The 21170-nt window shown below is 39.6% G+C and overlaps 1 protein-coding gene across 1 annotated transcript; it reads left to right on the forward strand.

Moving 5' to 3' along the window:
• The first annotated feature begins 3836 nt into the window (after positions 1-3836).
• BRD7 (bromodomain containing 7) lies at positions 3837-20194 on the forward strand. The gene is made up of 17 exons (XM_005152211.3): positions 3837-3968; positions 4315-4523; positions 5262-5391; positions 5784-5841; positions 7481-7625; positions 8963-9073; positions 9412-9596; positions 10354-10477; positions 11090-11165; positions 12059-12166; positions 13625-13757; positions 14646-14757; positions 16497-16553; positions 17421-17532; positions 17720-17863; positions 18971-19114; positions 19945-20194. Exons 1-17 carry the CDS (start codon positions 3920-3922, stop codon positions 20007-20009), a joined length of 1962 nt encoding a protein of 653 aa, XP_005152268.2. The 5' UTR covers positions 3837-3919; the 3' UTR covers positions 20010-20194.
• The last annotated feature ends 976 nt before the right edge of the window (positions 20195-21170 follow it).

Consider the following 21170-nt stretch of genomic DNA (forward strand, 5'->3'; position numbering starts at 1 on the left):
AAATCAAATGCCAATGTGTGATTTTAATTAAAAACTAGGAGAACAAAAGTTTCTTTCACAGCCATCTGCAGACTGTACACTGGAGACAGTTATAAGTTTTCCTATCCTGATTTAAGTTAAAGGAAAAGGAAGAGAAGAAAGGAAAAAAAATTAGGAGAAAAAGAAAAGGCAACGAGGGGAGAGAAAAGGAGGAAAATACAGTATGGTGAAATGAAATACTCCACTCCAATGCTCCACCCCTCAAGTAATGATGCCAAATTTTATACCTTGAAGTAGGGTGCTACAGTTACTTCAAAATAAAGTGACAAGAGAAGGCTATAGAATATACAGCACATACATATACAATATATAGATGATGTATTAAATCTTCGGATTGTCATATACTGGGGAAAAAGAACAACCAACAAAAACAAACAAACAAAAAAAAAACCACCACAAAGAGATCCATTTCTTGAACTTGTTAGCAGTTGGAAATTATTTTCCTAGTTACAGGAACTCAAATCAGCAGAACAGCCCACTTAGGAAGCATTACAAACCCAGATTTTTGAATGTGTATTTCATGCCAAGTAGGGTCCAAATCCTGAAGTCTAGAATATGACTAACAGACATCATAGAAGTATCAGACAAAAGTCAAGAATCCAAAAGTCTGAGAGTCAGATTTCCAAGGAAGTCACCACATTAATTTAAACAGTGCAAAATGTAGATTATTTGAATGTGGGCTTCCCAGTCCCTAGGGTTCACCTACGCCATATTTCTAAGTCTTTTTCGATAATAAGAGTATGTAAGAGATTTTAATGAAAATTTTCATTACAAGTAAGTAAATCATACCTGTAGACAGGAATTCGGCAAAACATTAAACAGTGTGAGACTTGCAGTAAACCAAAGAAAGTCAGCCTTCCACAGTCTGTAGCTCTGGCCACCCTGAAAGCTCTTCTGCCATGGCACCAGACATACATCTCAGCAAAGCTATGGCAACCTTCAGTGAGCTCTGAACACTAACAGCCTTCACTTCCATGGGGCAAAATTATAACGCTTGAACAATGTGACTGGTTGTTGAAAATATTTTATCTGAAAATACAAAACTCTACCAACAGGAAATAGCACCTCACAGTAAGGTCTTTATTTAACAGTGATAGAACAAATTACTTTTCAAACATGTAAATGACACCTCTTCCAAGTCACATCCAGCATCTGTATTGAGCTATAGAACATTCAGGATTTTCCTTTTTGCACAACTGAATTCCCCTGAAATTGGAAGGGTGTCCCTGACTGGGGCTGAGAAGACATTATGTATTGGAAGAGGAGGCAGGGATAAGATTCCTCTACTTTCCTCTGGTGCTACAGGTAACAGCAGAACTGGTTCTCAGGGAAGTGACAAGCAAGACCCAAAAACAATGCTCTTGAATACTGCTGAGGAATGAAGCACCTTCTCTTTCCAAGCTTACCCAAGCTGGACAGTGATTTGAAAGGCTGTGCGAGTAGTCTTGAAGGGAAAGAAATACCGCTCTCTTAATGGGAAAGGAGAGCTAGAGACGAAGATGGCAAACCCAGCATGTTCCAGGGGTAGGGGTGTGTGTGTGTGTGTGTGTGTGCAACAGTTAAGAACAAGTATCTTTCTCTCACGCATTTAATGTTATTGAAGGAGACACCTAGGAAGAGCAGCTGTCAAAATTGCAATATCTCACATTACTTGTTTGTGTATAATTTTCTCAAATTTCATTAAATTCAGGACAAGAAATTTTGGGATAACAATTGAACAAATGGTCATGTCATAACATTTAAAAGGCAAAAAAAAATACTTGGAAAATCTGACAGTCCTCTTGTAAGAATAGAGGATATAGCAATTCTTTCATTCTATAAAGCACATCCTTTAAACATTTACTAGTCTTGTATTTTTTTACATGTGGCCACATTCCAAGCAAAAGCCCTCTACCTCTCACTAAAGTATGCTGAAGAACATTCACTGCATATGTAATAAGAGTATTAAAGGATCCAGATGTGAATTAGAAAAACAACTGTGTCTATTATAGCTGAATTTCAAACTACTGGAGTAAGATCAAGCAGGAAAGCTGTGGCTTGTTCCAGAGCACCACCCCCACAATTCTCTCAGTAGGTTACCAAATGACACTAAATCTAACCAGCAAAATGCAAAACAAAGCTGTTACATCTGATTGCATTCCCAGTGACTGAATGGACAATGAACAAGAGATTTTTCTCTAACTTCCCAAGATTTAAAAATAATCCTTGTGTAGATGTACAGCCACCCATATCATACATTTCTAATTAACAACTTATTTTCTTTGGCTATGAAATATCACATATGAGTCAACAGACTTGAGGAGTACTTACAAGACTATTCTGTGGGAATAAAATTGAAGCTTCTCTTTTTAAATAGACACAGTTTATTTTTGGCACTCTAAACTTCAGAGAAGTAAAATTTCAAGAGGTATTACAGAATAGGTGTTAGCAGAAAACATTACGTACACAGCATTGTTGAAGCAGCCACAACTCCAGCTTAAGCAGTATCAGCAAATACACTGTTAGCTTTGAAGGACTATATAGTCAGTGTTGTTTAATTTTGAAAACCATTTGCTTGATTTGAGAAGTACTGCCAGGAAAGGCAAATGGGTTAACTTCCACCATTTCTAGGAAACCTCAATTTCTAAGTTATTTTTAACCTGTAATGGGTAATACACATATATTTGCCTTAAATTAATAACCTAATTATAAAGGCTTGCTTTCTAAACTGGTGAGCATTCAGTTTAAACACTCATTCTGAAAGGCAGAGCCTGCCATAGCCAGGGCTGGAACAACCATCACTGCTTTGTGCCAGAGCACAGGACAGACCTGTCCCTTCCACTAGTGCAGTCCTCAGCACATCTCTGCAAACTCTACTCTTCCTCTGGCACAGAATCACAGAATCCCAAGATTTGGAAGAGACCTCGAAAGATCATCTAGCCCAACCCCCCTGCAAGAGCAGGGTAACCTAGAGTACATCACACAGGAACTTGTCCAGGCAGGCCTTGAGTATCTCCAACGTAGAAGACTCCACAACCTCCCTGGGCAACCTGTTCCAGTGCTCTGTCACTCTTACAGCAAAGAAGTTCTTCCTGATGTTAACGTGAAATCTCCTATGCCCCAGTTTACACCCATTGCCCCTTGTCCTGTCACTAGATATCACTGAAAAAAGCCTAGTTCCATCATCCTGACACTCCTCCTTTACATATTAGTAAACATTGATGAGGTCACCCCTCAGTCTCCTCTTCTACAGCCTCTGCTGTTCTCGCCGGTACAAAGCTTGGCCACAGGTTCTCAGTTTCTGGGCCTAGTTCTCAACCTTTGGGCCTTTATCCTAAACTGAGGTCTGCTGCAAGCCAGAGCTCTGCAGCAGCACCAGGTCAAGCAGACCCCTTCATGCTCAGTCAGGTGCAGCTTAAAACTGCTTTAGGAAAGCAGGCTTCCCTAGCACCCCTTTTGCTTGTACCACACTTGCCCCCAGCACTTACACCCACAGCAAGGGCAATGGCCGCAGCGCAGGCTAGTGCGAACACAGAAGTACTTGGGGAGAATTCTGCAAAAGGCACTGGACCGCGCTGCCCCTAGACCTGAACGTGGGGAAACACAGTGGCTGCAGGGGGGGCGGCAGCGGGGGGGGGGGGGGGGCGGCAGGCCCCCAAAAGAGAGCAGGCGAAAAACCACCCCTGCTCCGCAACTGCCTCGACCAAGCCAAGTCAAGCCAATTACAACCCTCCCGCCACTGCGCATGCGCCGGCTGCGGTAGTGCTCGCCGTACCTCCAGGCCGCCAGAGGGTGCTGTCTGCTTTCTGATAGTCCTTCCCGCCGGTCGCGAGAGGCGCCGCTTGTCGGGGGGGCCGGTCTCCGCTACAGCAGCGCGGCCTGCGCAGGCCCGGCTGGCGCCATGGGCAAGAAGCACAAGAAGCACAAGTCGGACAAGCACCCCTACGAAGGTGGGGGCGACACCGGCGGGCAGGGGGTGTCAGCGGGAGCGGAGCCTCAGTCCTTCCTGCCGGCCGAGAGGACCGCGCGGCCTGCCTGGGCCCACTTCCCGGGCGTAGCGGCCTAGTGCCGCCGCTGAGGCCGAGCTGGGTTTACTGGCGGGGGTCGGGACTCCGCCCGCCGGCGCTAATTCCTTTTGAGGGAGAGGCAGAAGAGGCCGCGAGTCCGGAACGCAAATGCAATGTGGGCTAGTGGCAGGATGGGGAGGGGAGCTGGGGCGGCAGAGCTTGTGGTGGCGGGTTCAGGCTGAGAGCAGGAGCACGGAGCTCACACCGATTGTTTTTCCGCTGTTTTAAGAATACGTAGAAAAGCCACTGAAGCTGGTGCTGAAAGTTGGAGGAAGTGAAGTTGCGGAGCTCTCTACCGGAAATACAGGACTTGATTCCAGCCTGTATGAAGACAAATCCGAACATGAGAAACACAAGGACAGGAAAAGGAAAAAGAGAAAGAAAGGGGAAAAACAAGTTCCTGGAGAAGAAAAGGAGAAAAGAAAGAGAAAAGTTAAGGTACGTATTCATAAAGCATGTATTTATGAAGCATGTAGACATGCTTCAGCTTCCTCTAGTCTTCACATGAAGAGTTGAGCAGAGAGGACTGTAACTTGTATTCTTAAGTTGAAACACATTCAAACTCACTATGTTAGTTTTGCAGGTTCCATTTCTCTGGATAGTTTCATTAGAAAAAGATAAGTCGTCTGGAATATCTCATCTTTCAAAAAATACAGAAAATTTAAAAGGTGGGGGGAATATTCTGTCTCTAAATTCATTTATATAAAATGGGAAGAAGGCTTTTCAATTCAGAATAATAGAATCATAAGTTCTTAATTAATCTGAAAAAATACTTCTCTTGTCAAAATCTTAACATAGTAAGTAATTAAAACACATTTATTTGAAGAATTATTGGTACCTGTAATTTAAATTTCTTGGCTATTTCATAACAGCTTTTTCCTAAAACTTAAATAAATATCTTATTAGGAACTTCCCTGGAAACAACTCTCTGCAGAGTTGTTCCTGTCATGCTATAAGTGGCTGTCTGTCACATTTAAAAAAATAATCCACTGGTGCATTGCATTCTGTAGCTGAATATTGTCCAGCAGATGGAGACAGTACATAAAGTTTAAGACTTACAACTGTATTTTTTAAAATATGTGAAGTTGTTTTGAACAATCCAGAGAGTATTATGTACAGTGGTAATGCTGGTTTTGCAGCTTCTGTAAGTTTCTATATCAGTATTTCTCTTTCTAGGAAGATAAAAGGAAACGAGACCGAGACCCTGCAGACAGTGAGGGAGAACAGGAAATGAAATGTCAAACCCCCATTAGATTGGAATTGCCACCAGAAAAACCACTGACAAGTACTTTATCAAAACAGGAAGGTAAGGGGGGAAAGAAAGAAATTTCTTTTGTTAATTGCAGTTTTCTTTAATTGACTCAGATTTTATTGTTTCTGTAGCAAGTAACTTGACATTTTTTGCCATATTAGTATTTTTCCCCATCTCATACAAAAATCTGAACCTACTTTCATCTATACAACTTTTGCAGACTGGTACCTGGTACTTGTGTCAGAGTGGGCACAATGTCAAGGGCAGTGAGAAAAGTAGATCCTCTATATATGTTGTGGGTTTTGCCACTGTATTCTTTTCATTTATGATAAACTCTCAAGTTGCATCAGTTTTGTTTAGTTGGTTTCTAGTACCTTGGACATTTAGTACCTCTTGCAGTCAGTTCTGTCTCACACCCTTTCTCCCTCCACTTCTTTTTGATCTAGAGGTGGAGCAGACACCACTTCAGGAAGCTCTGAATCAACTCATGAGACAGCTGCAGAGGTAAATGTCTGTGCTATGTGCTTTCAGGGCTATAAAATGAAAACATACATTAAGGAAAGAGCATATAAAAAGCTGAGTGAAAATATTGCTAAATATATTGCTAATAGGACTGGCTTAGGAATTTGCTAGTTTAAGAATGCATGCATCTAACTTCTCAGTTTAAGCTTCTGGTAAACACTTCCAGTTTCAAGTTTAAGATACTTTTAAAAAACTTCTAAAATGCGACAATTTTCTGATAATGTGATGCTTTCTTTATAAGAACTCTTTTTTTCAGAGAGGCCCAAGAGTTTGGAATGAACTTGCCAAACCGAACCTTCTTTTACCTGGAGTTCTCCTTTTCTTAGGATTATTTACTATAGAAAGGAAGTACACATTGAAAACTTAAACCACTTTCTCTTACTGTCGTATTAACCAAATGTCTTGATCAAAACACTCAGATTTGCAGAGTTTGCAATTCTTTCAAGTAATCTGTGGTTTAACATATTCATTGTTGACTTCAAGAGTATCTGTCTGTCTTGCACAAGAGTGGTTGAAAGATCTCTCCCATTACCTGTATCATCAGATTCAGCTTGAAACTTGGTTTACAACTTCTCTCTTAACTTTAAATTTTAAAGACTTTGGTTTCAGTTTCAAGAAACTTAACAACCATAAAAAAGTGGGTGTGTTTTTTTGGCTACCTTTGCACACAAAGAAGCAGTCACTTTTGCTTTTGAGTCCTTTCTCTCAGTTGGAAGCCATTGTGCAAGTGTTCCACAGGTGTCGCAGAATATCTGTGCTGTGTGCTTCTGCAGATGTATAGCAAAAGGCTTTTCACTGTTCTGTAGCAACTTGGAGCAGAAATCCCTAAGTCATAAGTATGCCTCAGGAAGAAGGCCTGAAATGCCAAAGATTCCACCAGTGAGCGTAGTATCAGCACTGGTATAGGAGGCCAGTCTGACACTGTTTTGCTTTTCACTGATTTCAGTGATTTCACTGATTTCAGTGAAAAGCAAAAAACAGTAGTCTGGCAGGAGAGATTCTTGCCCGCTTAAAGCGAAGCCTGATCCTAAGGGGAAGATACCAACCAACTATATATTTTTATTTGAATGCTATTAGAAGCACCCAGGAGCATCAGTGTCTGTCAGAGATCACCTAAAGTCTTAAGAAATTTTAATGTAAAAAAAACTATTAACATTAATTAGTAGTTCTATCATAACTTTCATCAACAAGCTTTCCCTTCTGTTAATTTTATTGTTAAATAAACAATGAATGACAAGTATATATTCTCATAACATGTGTTCCCTTTGTTTTTTGGTGGTTTAATTATAGTACAAAACCACTTTTTGAAAAGCCAAAACCTAAAAAAGGGGTGGTTTGGGTTTGTTTTTTGGGGTTTCCTTGTTCTTAGGAGTACAGGTAGTTACAAAAATGTGAAAATAACTTCCATAGTATGTTTGTGGCACTTTTTTGGTATATAGGTTTGCCTATGGGATCTGTTCAGCCTTCAAAACTGAAAGATTATGCTGATGCAAACCATTTCTAGCTTCATGTTTTTGATTCCTTTTCAATTTAATCCTTTCTTTTCCATTTAATTTCCAAGCTCAATATGTTCTTTGTTATAAATTGAAACATAAAAAGCTGTCTTTTCATTTCTTAACAGAAAGGATCCAAGTTCTTTCTTTTCATTTCCTGTGACTGACTTTATTGCTCCTGGCTATTCCATGATCATTAAAAACCCAATGGATTTTAGTACCATGAAAGAGAAGATCAAAAATAATGGCTACCAGTCTATAGAAGAATTAAAGGTAATTCTGTAAATTTTATTTTGACTACAGAGATAGATTATGCTCAGTTGACTTGAACTCTATTTTATGAGAATATGAAGCTGCCAAAAGAATTGATACTTCTGCCTGAAGTAATGTTTCTTGTTGAATTTTAGTGAGCAAATTAATTCTGGAAGTGAAAGAGAAAACACTTCTGCTTTGGACATGCACATCTCAAAGATGTGGACAGTTTCAGGTTTTATGCAGGATTAAATAGAGTCTGTCAGTTTGTTCTTCAGCGTGTCATTTTAGATATTTACTTAAGAATGAATACATTATCATTTCTGTCAGAGTGCTTTCTTTTTTTGAATGTATTGCCTTTCGAAAAACAAGGACTCTAGTGAATTTCTTGGCTTTGCCTGTCTGTTGCTACTTTCTTATTTGTTTCCAGTTACCTCTCTGCTAGCCAGGCTTATCTAGTAGATCCACAACTAGCCAAGACAAGATGAGCTCAGCCTGTTGGCAGCAACCACTTAACCCTGTGCTGTAGTGTGTCCATTCAAGGTCCTGTCTTGAAGACCCCTAACATTTCTAGAAGGTGTGGGAGCCTGTTTTGTTCTCTTCAGCAGTATTCTCTAATTCTTTACAGGTTAGATAAGCAGTCAAGAAGTGTAATTTGCATGTAACAGTTGAACTTAGGCAGATGTTGGTTAATAGTATGGGTTGTGTTTTCTAGCACATTCCTCTTTAGAATGCAAAAACTTCAGAAGAATATTCCTTGTTGTTTCAGATGGTTTTGGTTAGTTTTTCATTTTATCATTTCATCTTTGTAAATAGCTGAGAATGTGATAAAACATACCTGCCTGTAGAGGCTTTGCAGTGAGTATAAAAATGAAGTTTCTAGCTCAGTCATTCAAGAAATGAACTTCAAACAAGCATACATTTCCTTTCCTCATTGTAACTGCAACTTTCACATATTCTTTATAATGATTTAACTTTGAATTGCCGCTTTTCTGTTGTAACAGTTAGCTTTATTGTCTGTTTTTATGTTATTTCACTTTGTTTTCTCTTGTAATGACTGCCGATTGTTCAGGGAAGTGGGTAATTTTAGCTGAGAGGATTTCCATTAGTACTTTAAAAACCACAGACAATACTGAATACCTAAGAATACTTTCAGGATGTTTATTGCTAGTTTTGAGACTTGTAACTTATCTTTGTTTAAATTTTTAATTAAATAGATTTCATAGATTCATGAATTAAGTGTTCTTTGAAGTTTTTTTTTTCCCTTAAGCTCAAGACACTGCATTTGCAACAAGGCTTTTAACACAGTATAATATAAAATCTTAATTTTCATTCCAAAATTATTAATGTCTTTCCAGGACAACTTCAAACTGATGTGTACTAATGCAATGATTTACAACAAACCAGATACCATTTACTACAAAGCTGCAAAAAAGCTGCTGCACTCAGGGATGAAGATACTGAGCCAGGTAACAGAAAATACAAAACAAAATACTAAAACATATACTGCTTCTTTTCTGATCCCTATTTCATTCCACCTTCCTTACAGGGATCTCTTGAAAACTAATAAAAACTTCGTATTTGTCAAATGCTTGCATATTAGAATTTAAATATATTGTTTTAAGGCTCAGGCTTCAGTACTACTACCAGATCAATTATTGAAGTAGTTTGCATTTAATGTTTCATTTTTTGAACTGTCTGTATATTTGCTAATATAAGAAAGAATGAATTGAAATAAAATCCTCTCTGTGTAGGTTATTAAAAGATTGATTAAAGCAGCAGATAAAAGGATTTCTGTGATTTTTAGGAGAGAATTCAGAGCTTGAAACAAAGTATAGAATTCATGGCTGACCTGCAGAAGACAAGGAAGCAAAAGGACAAGCCGGAACTGCAGCAAACTGGGGAAGATGAAAATGGTCATGGAAAAGATAAAGGAGAACCTGTGGATGGTGATGCTAAAGCATTCAAAACACCTGGCAAAGAACACAAAAAGTGAAGTATTATCTCAATAATAGTTACAGCATACACCCTTTACATGCTGCAGAAACAGGATGACTTTTAGGGACCAGTGGATGGCTGTTTCTCTTTTCCCGGTACTCCGTAGACGTTAAGACTTCCTCGTCTCAACAGAGCAACATTTATATAAAGTGTCCTCATACACCAAAAAGACATAAGATTAGACTCTTTTACAATACCCTTTTTTTATATGTATAGATAATTTTTTCTTTTAATCTATATAAATGACCTTTTAAACATTTTGGTACAAATAACTGTAGCCAATTTCAAGTACTGTTGGGAGTTTTTGTATTTTCTATTTGTAATTGAATTTTGTATTTGTATTTGAACCCTTTTCAGTGTTCTGAGATGCTAGAGACTTTATTTTCACAGATTTGAAAATACAGATAGTAAAATTCAGAGTATCTAATATTTTATCAAAACTATCCTTGTTAGTACTGTGGGAGTGATGACATAAAATCTAGCAGCATCCTAACCTCAGACACTAGTATGGCTTAAGTAAGCTAAATACAGAGTTTATTAACATAAAAAAGCATTTACTGATACAAATCTGTTACCTACTTTTGCCAGCTATTGTCAGTGGCACTTTTGTTACCTGTTTTGTTTACAAAAACAGTTTGCATAGGACACAAAAGCAGTTTCTTCACTATATCTTTTCATGGTATTTAACCAGTTGGTGTCTTAAATATATCTGTTAAAGCTAGTAACTATGTTGTGTGTGCTTTATTCACAGGAAGGACAAAGATCTGCTTGAAGACAAATTGCGGAGCACTAACTTGGAAAGGGAGCAAGAGCAGATTGATCGTATTGTTAGAGAATCTGGAGGGAAGTTAACAAGACGGCTTGCAAACAGCCAGGTAGGTCTTTGTCTATTTAGTAGTGTCTTTCACTTTTTCATAAATAGGGTGACTTAGCATCTTGTGTCAACTGAAACTTAAGGTATGCTTTTACTACAGTTACAGTTTACACCATTCTGCATGTGACTGATCTTCTGTGTAACATAAGGTAAAAAAAAAGCATATCAGTTGAACACATGCTGAATTTCAGCAGCAGAGCAAGTTCAGCTTAAATTTCCAGAAATTTTACATAAAGTAGTGGAAAAGTAAGAAAAGTAGGAACCTCAAAAAATCTGACCTGCAAAAACCTGTAGTTCTGAAAAAGCTGCATATCTGATAAAAGGTTATTAATGCTCCAGGAGAAAGAACCCAATTTGGTAATAATGGGCCCACTTAATTTTCAGCGTGAATTACATGTATTATCTCTTAGCCTCTACAGAAACAGCAATAGTTATTTCTTAATTCCTTGTGCCTGTACCAATAATAAAATTATCTAGTGAAAATAAAAAGTTAAAGCAGCACTCACTTTTGAGTCTGACCTTTCCAAATCCCTTTCTGATTCCTGCTGGTAGAACTGTTTCATTAAGTGTTTTTATTAGTTTAAGAAATCAAAGTAGTCTGCTCTTATTTCAGTGTGAATTTGAAAGAAGAAAACCAGATGGTACAACAACTTTGGGCCTTCTTAATCCAGTTGACCTTACTGCAGGAGGTAAGTTGGTATGATTCAGGTAACACGCCGCTTTCACCTACCAGGCCTGCTGCTGTTTTGCTTGAGGAGATCAGCAAATGCTGGCCAAGAACTGAATGTTTCTTTTCAGTCTGATAAAGATCTGGATTTTAATAAGCTGCAGCTCAGGGAGCACACAGATAGGGACCAGTTGTGCCTGTTATTAGGATCAGCTGGAGGGAGCCCTTAGTGGCTGCTGCTTCTCCTGTGTGTGGGAGCTGACTAGAAAGCTTTTGCCATTGGAGAAGGAAGTACCTGCCATATGCTTGGGCACATTTCATTCTTGGACTCCCCTTAAGTCTGGTCCGTGTACAGAATGCAGTGTCTCCTGACCTGAAAGGTCACAGATGTTCCAGAATTAGCCACTAGGAACATGTTGGTGCCATCTGTATAATGCCACTAGCTAAAAGAATGCAGGTGGTTGACATTTTAACTGGCAGCTCATTACAGAGCCAAACTGACTAGGTCAAGAACAGGCAGAAGTCAAGCTGAAGAGTTGACTTTTCCCTTTCACCTATTTGTGCAGTAGAAAACATCAGCAAGAATAAATAAAGTGTGGTCTTCCTTGTAAAGAATCAGATCCTCTTTAGTTTCATAGCCTCTGTTAGTGGAGAGCAGGAAGGAGGAAGACTAATAATGAAAAAAATGTAAATTCTAAATTTTCTATACTTAAGTAGTATTGCCACTTAGTCTGGATTTCATGTTTAAGATTACACATAGTCTTTACTACAAAGCATTTGGGGAGGAAAACTTTGAGAGTTGTATCCTGTTTATTCTGATGTTTCTGGCTGAGTATTAAATAATTTCCACATCTTCCTATGTCACCTAACTACGGCTAACATACTATTGCTGTGTAATGATACATCCTATTGCAGAGCCAGGTTACTGCCCTGTAAAACTGGGTATGACAGCTGGAAGGCTTCAGTCAGGAGTTAATACATTACAAGGGTTCAAAGAAGATAAAAGAAACAAGGTTACTCCAGGTACGTGCTCATTTCTTTTGTGGTTGAATTGCTTTGTTGGTGGCTTTTTGGTCTGTTTTTTTTCTAAACATAAATCATTCTTCTTTTATAATGAAAATATGTTGATCTCATTAACATGCAAGTAGTTTGGAACTAAAGTATTATTCATTATAAAGTGCATTATTTAGTTTGCTGATGACACCAAGCTGTGTAGTTCGGTTGATACACTGGAGGGAAGGAATGCCATCCAGAGGGACTTTGACATGCTTGTGAGGTGGGCAAATGCCATCCTCATGAAGTTTAACCATGCCAAGTGCAAGGTCCTACACCTGGGTCAAAGCAATCCTAGGCACAGCTACAGGTTGGGGAGAGAAGAGATTCAGAGCAGCCCTGTGGAGAAGGACTTGGGGTTGCTGATCGATGAGAAAATGAACATGAGCCGGCTTCAGTGTGCGCTCACAGCGCAGAAAGCCAACTGTATTCTGGGCTGCATCAAAAGGAGCATGGCCAGCAGGTCAAAGGAGGTGATCCTGCCCCTCTGCTCTGCTCTCATGAGACCTCACTTGGAGTACTGTGTGCAGTTCTGGTGTCCTCAACATCAAAAGGACATGGAACTGTTGGAACGAGGGCCACAAGGACGGTCATGGGGCTAGAGCACCTCCCATATGAAGACAGGCTGAGGAAGTTGGGCCTCTTCAGCCTGGAGAAGAGAAGGCTGCGTGGAGACCTCATAGCAGCCTTTGAGTATCTGAAGGGGGCCTACAGGGATGCTGGGGAGGGACTATTCATTAGGGACTGTAGTGATAGGACAAGGGGTAATGGATTGAAACTTAAACGGGAGGTTTAGATTGGATATAAGGAAGAAATTCTTTACTGTTAGGGTGGTGATGTGCTGGAATGGGTTCCCCAGGGAGGTTGTGAATGCTCCATCCCTGGCAGTGTTCAAGGCTAGGTTGGATGAAGCCTTGGGTGGCATGGTTTAGTGTGAGGTATCCCAGCCCATGGCGGGGGGGTTGGAACTAGATGATCTTAAGGTCTTTTACAACCCTAACTATTCTATGATTTTATGATTATTACATGTCTTGTCAAACAGCAGCATAGCACAAAGCCTGGCCTGATTTACATATACAAAAAGGGACGCATGCTTAATCTTCATCTATATTGAGAAAAGGTTTTTGCAAGCTTGAGGGAGTGTAGTGGATAGCCTGAAAAGCTGTTACCAGCACCAGACTGAATTTTCATATTGTGTTATGGTGCATAATATTGTTAATAAAACATTTTTAAACAAAAATGCACTTGAGGTGGATGTTACTGGAACATGTTACAGTGTGAATGGATAGTACTCTGTGGAAGTTTGTTTTCATTGTAAGAAATGTGTTCCTAAAAATTTCTTTTTGGGGATTGTTTTACAACCCCTTCTCACTTTTACCTGATGCACACCTATCAGAGGTAATAATTAATACTGTTGTTATTGATTAGTGACATACTTGAATTATGGACCCTATAGTTCTTATGCTCCAACATATGATTCCACGTTTGCCAACATAAGCAAAGAAGATTCTGACTTAATCTATTCAACATATGGGGAAGAGCCTAATCAAGGATCTTTCAGGTAATAAACCAACTAGAATGTGTATTATAGCTTTCACAGTCAAGAGCAGCTATGTGTCACTGCAGGATGGGCTGTGTCTTTGCTGTTGAGTGATGTCACTACTGTCTTTATAGTCTGCTGAATTTTGTTCAATTTAAGAAACGAGAATTTGCCTGTGAAGTGAAATTAACCAAAATTGAAGGATTTTGATACAACTTTTGATACTACACACAGACTAAAATTTAGGTATACTTACGACTAATTCTGAAGGACTTGTGTTCAAAGCCAGGAAAACGTTGAGTGGCACAAGTGTTTATACAAACTGGATATTTTAATATTAATGAACTTCATTACTGCCTTGAGTGAGGCATATATGTAGTCAAATACTGACCAAACTACTGTGGTTGTAGTGGGAGAGCTGAGTCCAGAGATACTAATTTCCAGTTGCATTCTTAAATACTGTGTATACTGTTTGATTTTTTGGTATTATTTACTACAGTGCAAATTAATTCTCATTGTTTCTGTTATTCTTGATTATAAAAACTTCAACATTAAAGTCCTATTGATTTATAAGAATTTCAAAAATGGATACACAGCAGTATAAATTTGAATGAGATGTGGGAATACCAAAGAGAAGTACAGGGCAAGTCTTGCTCTCAGTTCAATGCAGCTGACTGAGGCAGTATAGTTTCCTAGTTTTTCAGGTTTTGTTAGGAATCTGAATGGGTTCCTCAGCTACAAAAGGCGTGGATAATTAAAGCAAGCTGTTTAGGTACAGTTCTGTGCTACTTCTTGTATTTCTGTTCTGTACATACTGGTTTGAGTTTACGTAACATTTTTAAATTGAACATTTGGTATTAAAAGTAGTTACATTAATTCTTTTGATCTTTAACTCTTTTGATCTTTCAGTATCCATGATTTTTTGATGAAATCACAAGATTATCCTTTCTTAATGGCTGATAGTTTGCTTGATGTTCTAACTAAAGGAGGACACTCTAGAGCACTCAGAGAACTGGAAGTGGTAAGAGTGGATTTGAGTACTGTCAGTCTTTAGTTTTAGCACACAAGCTAAAGTTGTGTAAAGGGAAAGGTGATGCTGATCCTCTTCATGGGCTCCCTTGTAATTGGTACAATTCGAAAGTGAACACTGATCTTTGTCTCCCATGGATGGATTTTCTGGAAAGGGATTATTCTGACTTCTTAATTAGTGAAACATGAAAATTGACAAAATATTGAGAGAGACAGTAGCACATTCTTTCTGTATCTTCTCTCCCACTCTCATCAGCACTAGCATCTATTCAGTAAGAAAATGCCAGTAAGCAGTAGTTTAGAAAAGAGGTGATCATGGACAGGCTTTCCTATCTCCATGAGAAATTTATCATGTTCTTAGCAGCCACTCTACAGTACAGAAGAACTAGTAACTAGTTTTTCCCTTTACTTGGTACAGTGCTTTTGAACTCCAGATATGTGCTATGCAACAGTACTAACAGCTACTCTTCACCTCTTAGGAGATATCAGTATATTCCAAACATGAAGGGAATCAAAAGGGCTGATTTGACAATGTTAACTTAATTGGCAATCTAAGAATGAGTTTAAATTCTCCACAGGACAGTTCCTGTTAACTAGAAGTTTTGCTTTGAGTTTTACATCAGCGTAAACTATTAAAATAAATGGATCATAGCCTTTTATTAATGGGTCATACATTAGCTAAGTTAATACTAGTCATAGTTCATGGGTCAAGGATCAGCCTTCAACACCAGTTCACACCTTTGCTTAGTACTACTAGTTCAGCTCTTTTTTGGTACCCAGCAGTGACACTGACTTATAGGGTTCCTGTGGCAGCTATTAAGAGAAATACAGTTTCATAGAAACAATACATTTCAGCTTCTAAAGGTCATCCTTCTATTTCTTCTTGCCTCCCAGTAAATAATCTCTGATGTGACATCAATGGGGAAGAACATGTGGACTTTGCAAAAAGCAATGCAGTGTGTGCTATAAACATGAATTTTAGTAAATATTAATACCTGAAGAAAGTCTTCTAAAAACCAGCTGCTTTATGACTTGGTTTACAGAGAAAGCTCCTTATAACATTATATTGTTACCACAGAAGTCCGTCAGAGAAACTCTCTTGAGACTCAATTTGGAGTTTTAGAAAGCAGGATTCTTTATTGCAGCACTAGGGTGCACATGCGAATCATTTCACAAAGGCGAGCACCCAGTACTTGCTGACAGCTGGTATATATTTAGCGTACTCATGCATATTCATAGCTTTTCCAGGAACTAATTATGATATTTGTATCCTAATTACACATGCGCTTTCTGGCTTAGTGGGGGTCTCTGGTGGTTGCCAGTAGTCTTCCTCAATGTGCTTACTGAATTACCTCAGTGCTTGTGCATGCTCGCAAGGTCCTAGGGCTGAGTTAGCAGCTGTTATGTCCTTGCTTCTGTTCTGTTCAGTCTTGCTCCATGATGGGTGCCACTCACTATCTTGAAGGCCAGCATCCTTGGTCTTAATGTACTGTTCGCTTAGTTGTTGTCACGCCAGTGATGTCCCTTCCCCATCAGCCAAACATTCCTTCTGTTAGCAAGTCAGAAAAGTTCAGTCTATTCTACTATGTTAAAAGCGCACACACTATGGTTAGTTTAAGATTTAGGATTACAGTATGTTTACCTCACTTTAAAAATACTGCATTTTGCAAGGTTTTGTTTTGATGATTAATTTTAATAATGCCTTTTTTTTTAAATCCTTTCTTGATTCAGCCATCAGAGGAGGCTGAAGTACCACATGAAAGAAGCAATGCAATGAAAGATGTAAAGGTAAAACTTCTGAATCAATTAACTTCTCTAACCTGTCTAGCCTCACAGTTACAAAACTGCCTACAGCTGTACAGAATGACAAGCTGTACACTCTGTGACTCATGACGAGGATGTGCCATTGCGTAGGCATTTGGAGAGTAAGAATCTCCAAAAAGTTAAGTCTTAAATGAGAGTTTACATCAAGAGAACTGGAAGAAAATGTTCATATATTTTGTTTCTGATTATTTAAGCATGCGTTACATCTGGTTGGCAGATACAGTTATTTTATTGTTATCTTAATCTGATTTGGTTTAACATGAACTTATAACATAAGTGGGGAATATCACATGATACACAGCCGTCTTTGAGAAGTTTTCTCAAATACCTTGCAGCCCTGTAGGTGTACAATACACCTCTAAAATCATTCCACCCAACCTCGTTCACTTTGAAAAAGTGTAGCAGCATTTCTAGGGGAAGAGGCTGCTCTCCTGGAGCCTTCACCTGCAAGCCCATGCCGATTGGTTTTCAGTTTTGGCCTCAGATCTTAAAGCAGATAATTTGTTTAGGTGAGCTCAAGGGAGTTTTATTCTTTCTTTTTCAAAATAGGGGTGCTGGTCTTAAGTTTTTTTTATCATTTGTACATGCCCCCAGTGGTTTTGTCAGATGCCATTTTCTGTGCAAGTATGAAACAGAATCATAAACTGAGTAACTGTAGAGCAGTGGAAGTTTCACAGGGTGTCTTTTCAGCTTTCCCTCTGTATGTTCATGTTTGTAGAGCAGATTAATTTTAACTAACTGTGCGTTTGGATTTTCCCCAGTGTTGTTGTTTGAAGGCTGATCTAAATATTATCTAAATTACTACTTGCTGCTTTTTTGTTGTTGTTTTAGATTATGGAAATTGATATTGCAGCCCGATTGGACTCTGCTAATAATGACAGACTTACAGCACTAAAAGCAGTTACAAACTTTGGCATGCCCATAGAAGAGCTTTATTCAGAGGGTGAGTTTTCTTGGTACTTGCACGGTTGGTCTGTCTGTAGCTGTTTCAGTTTCTCAATCCCTTTGCGTAGTCAGCCTTACTATATTTTATATCCTAATGTGATAAATACTTAATATTTATGTAATACATAATGTGATAATCATAAATACACTCTGTTACTAGTTAGTTTCTTTTCTTCCTTACACAGAGGCTGAAATCTTCCAGAGGAAGCTTGACGAAACAACAAAGCTGTTGAGAGAACTCCAGGATGCTCAGAATGAACGACTAAGTACAAAACCACCCCCTAATATGATTTGTCTTCTGGGTCCATCTTACAGAGAGATGCACTTGGGTAAATGCACTTTTGCTGATCATTCTTGCAGAACTGATAAGTCTCAGCTTGTGTTAACTTCAAGAAAGATAAAAGTTTAACAGTTACAGTGCAGACTATATGCCTTGTTAGGCCTAGAAAATTCAGGGGTTTTCAGTGTAAAGCCAGATGAAAGTTTTGAGCAGTAATTACAAGTATTTCCTCTTTATGAATAGATCACCCTTAAACTGATAGGGAGCTTTCTGTATGCTGCAGCATACAGAAGAAGCGTTTGGCTAGGTTATTGATTTTCACATGGTCTTTGAACAGGGCCTGCTTAAGTATTACTAAGTTCTTAGCATAAGGCTAGCTTTACTCTAGGTTTGATCTGGTTATTATCAGTTTATTTTACTATACCAGTTAATACCAGTCATACATTTTTTAACTGTTTGAGCAAAGCTGCCCATCTCTCAGGTCAGTTACACAGCCTGGGTTAACAGCAGCCTTGAAAGACAGGACTGTGTACAGGGGTAGCTGTTACTCAAGTAAAGCCAACTTGTGCAGTACCAGCTACAGTGTATGTGGTCTAAAATCACCCCCTTGAGGTGGTAAGATAAATCCCCCATTATTGGGGAAATATTACCAAGCTGGTATTACACCAAGTCTAAACCAGATCAAATATTACATTTCTTAACATGTTTCAAGTACTTACAGCTTCCTTTTGGGCTGAAAACCACATCTGTAGATCAGTGTCTCTGGTGTACATACAGAACTGAATGCTGTCTCCCAAAGGCCCTCCAGTGCTGACAAAGTGGCTGTGGGTACCAACCAGGTTCCCTTTCTGGGTGCTGTGTTGGTGTGAGCCAAACATTTTTAGCTCACATCTTAGCTTCTGGTGTTCCTTGACCACTTCAAACCTTACCCAGCAGCTCTTCCCTTCCTCCTCCTCTTCATAACCATCTCTCATAGTTCCCAGTGTGTCTTGTGTAACTGCATGCGGTACAACAAACCACTTCTGGTGCAGATACAATACTTAATGTAGCTGTATCTGTATTTAAACAATTAAGCTGGTTTTACAGTGTGAGGGGGTCATTTCGGGGATTTTGTGCTGGTATGAAGCATATAGACACATCCACTTCTGTTTTCCAGCGGAGAGAGTAACCAATAACCTGAAAGAACTTGCACAACAAGTGACGCCGGGTGACATTGTTAGTACCTACGGAATCCGGAAAGCAATGGGAATTTCAGTTCCCTTACCTGACACAGAAGACAGCTGGGTAGATTTGACAGAGGGTGAGTGTACAGAGACATATTGTAGTATCTGTTTAACTAAAACAACCACATCTGCAGATCATTAGACTGACTTGCGGTAAAACTTGCAGTAACCTGGTTCCAACTTTCAGTTCTTCTCCTCTTTTTTAAATTCTCTTTCAAAGGGGAAGTTGCTGTGCTTGGTCTCAGTCCAGAATTAATCTTTTGGATGTATGGAATTTGCTAGGTGAGGACATCATGTTTCCTCTTTTTCCAGGCTTGTGGCTGTGCCTGCCCTTTGCTTAGTTTGGCCAGCCGCACTGTTTTGTAGATGGCAGCATCAGGCCAACCCAACTTCTCCAGCCAAAAGTAACTGCTGGTTTGGGGGGGGTTTAAGGAGTCAGGTCAGTGGAAGACCAAGTGCCAGAAGCAGTTCCCCCCCCATGTGGCACATGATGGGTAAAAGTTGGGTTCCTCCCCACTCTTCACAACAGGCGAGTGATTCCTTTCAAGAAACTAATAAAACAAATTTATTCAGTCTGTGTTTGCAGTTAAGATATTTCTTAATAAGAAGTACAGGATTACTTCTGGAACTTACCTCTGCAAGAAAAGTGCTCAAGAAATTTCAGCTGCAGAAGTGTTGAGCATTTTCTATTCCATAGCACTCTACAAGTTGAGGGTATGTTACAGAGCCAGCCAGCACATGGCTGTTTCAGTACAGATCAGTGCAGATACTCTGGCTAGTGCAAAGTGTGTAGCTGACTTGAGACTGTGCACCAATAGCAGATGCCAAGAGGAGAACTCTAGGGAATATGTGTTGCATTTAGGCATTTCCTGTGCTAACTGACCTCGTACCTGCTGTAACCTTTCAGAATTTCAAGAACCTAAGAAGACTGTCACCATCCTGGAAAGAGAATGTGGCCCAGTCACAGTCTGAGGCTCTGGTCCAGTTTACAGCTGTCTAAATGAACCTCCTTCGGGTGCATTCACCTGGCACATGTACTTTGTGTGTTAAATTACTTTTGTTTATGAATTCTGGGGACTGGTGACACTTGAAATTGAATGGTTTGTACTAGAGTTAAGTCTGCTACATAAATGCACTAAATTATTCTTTTGGCATTCCTTGGTGCCTCTGATGTGTTTAAGTTTTCCTGGATTGTTAAATGTCTGGAAAAGGCAAAGCATAAGTGAAAATGTACCTGTATATGGGTCAGGGACTCAACCAGCAGTCTCTAAAAGCAATCTATAGACTCTGCATCTCAGTCTGGTTGAGGCAGAAATCGTTAGTGTCTGAACAGGCAAGTGTCCCTTTTTAAAATTACTGTGCAACTCCAGTGATCATGAGGAAGAGAAATAAACTTTTTGAGAAATAAACTTTTTAAATACAAACAACAGACCCTGTCTTAACAGAAGATGAGCTGTGGAAGACTCTGAATGTGGAGCCATCTCAGAGGGGCACCACCATCTGCTCCCAGTGTTCTTAAAGCTTGAGGGCAAGCTGAGGCACATACCATGCTGGTGAGGGGAGACAGACCCACCCACTTGCTGCTAGGTGAAGTACCTCACTGCTACAGGATAGTCAGCTCTGAGAATCTCACACAGGCAATTTTACTGAGAGGTACTACTGAACATCATTACCTGCATGATGATTTTAGGCTGGCTTGTCAGAAAGGAGCATCTAGTTGAAAAACATCTAGCATTAAAAGTCAAGTTCCTCATTGCCAAGCTACTGCCAAAGCAGACTGACCATACAGCTTTTGGGCATGGAGAAGTCAGGCACCTCCATGTTACTGCACAAGCCGGGTGTGCCCTGTGCTCATCAGTCTCCTGCAGGTGGGCAGTGTTGTACATGGGCTAACCATACGCATCTTGAAGCATTTGTAGATGTTGCTCCTTTTGCATCATGTTTCCAGTATAACCCTGGATATGGCCAGGAGTGATATGCAGCCTGCCAGTCCCTCTGCTCAGCAACCACAGAACATGCAGGGGCATGGAACTGGACTACTAGGTAACACAGAGGCAAAGTATCATGGTGAACTCCACCCCTACCCCCAGTCTAGCATCATCCCTACACTCCCTCCCTTCTGCCTCTCTAAAA

Source organism: Melopsittacus undulatus, chromosome Z (genome assembly GCF_012275295.1).
Source record: "Melopsittacus undulatus isolate bMelUnd1 chromosome Z, bMelUnd1.mat.Z, whole genome shotgun sequence".
Classification (NCBI taxonomy): domain Eukaryota; kingdom Metazoa; phylum Chordata; class Aves; order Psittaciformes; family Psittaculidae; genus Melopsittacus; species Melopsittacus undulatus.

Bases quoted from the DNA above. Each gene is read 5' to 3' on its own strand.
- BRD7 (XM_005152211.3), top strand. From the start codon at position 3,920: ATGGGCAAGAAGCACAAGAAGCACAAGTCGGACAAGCACCCCTACGAA. The intron at 4,524-5,261 runs GTACGTATTCAT...TTCTCTTTCTAG, and splicing joins AAAGAAAGAGAAAAGTTAAG to GAAGATAAAAGGAAACGAGA. The intron at 12,167-13,624 runs GTACGTGCTCAT...GTTATTGATTAG, and splicing joins AAGAAACAAGGTTACTCCAG to TGACATACTTGAATTATGGA.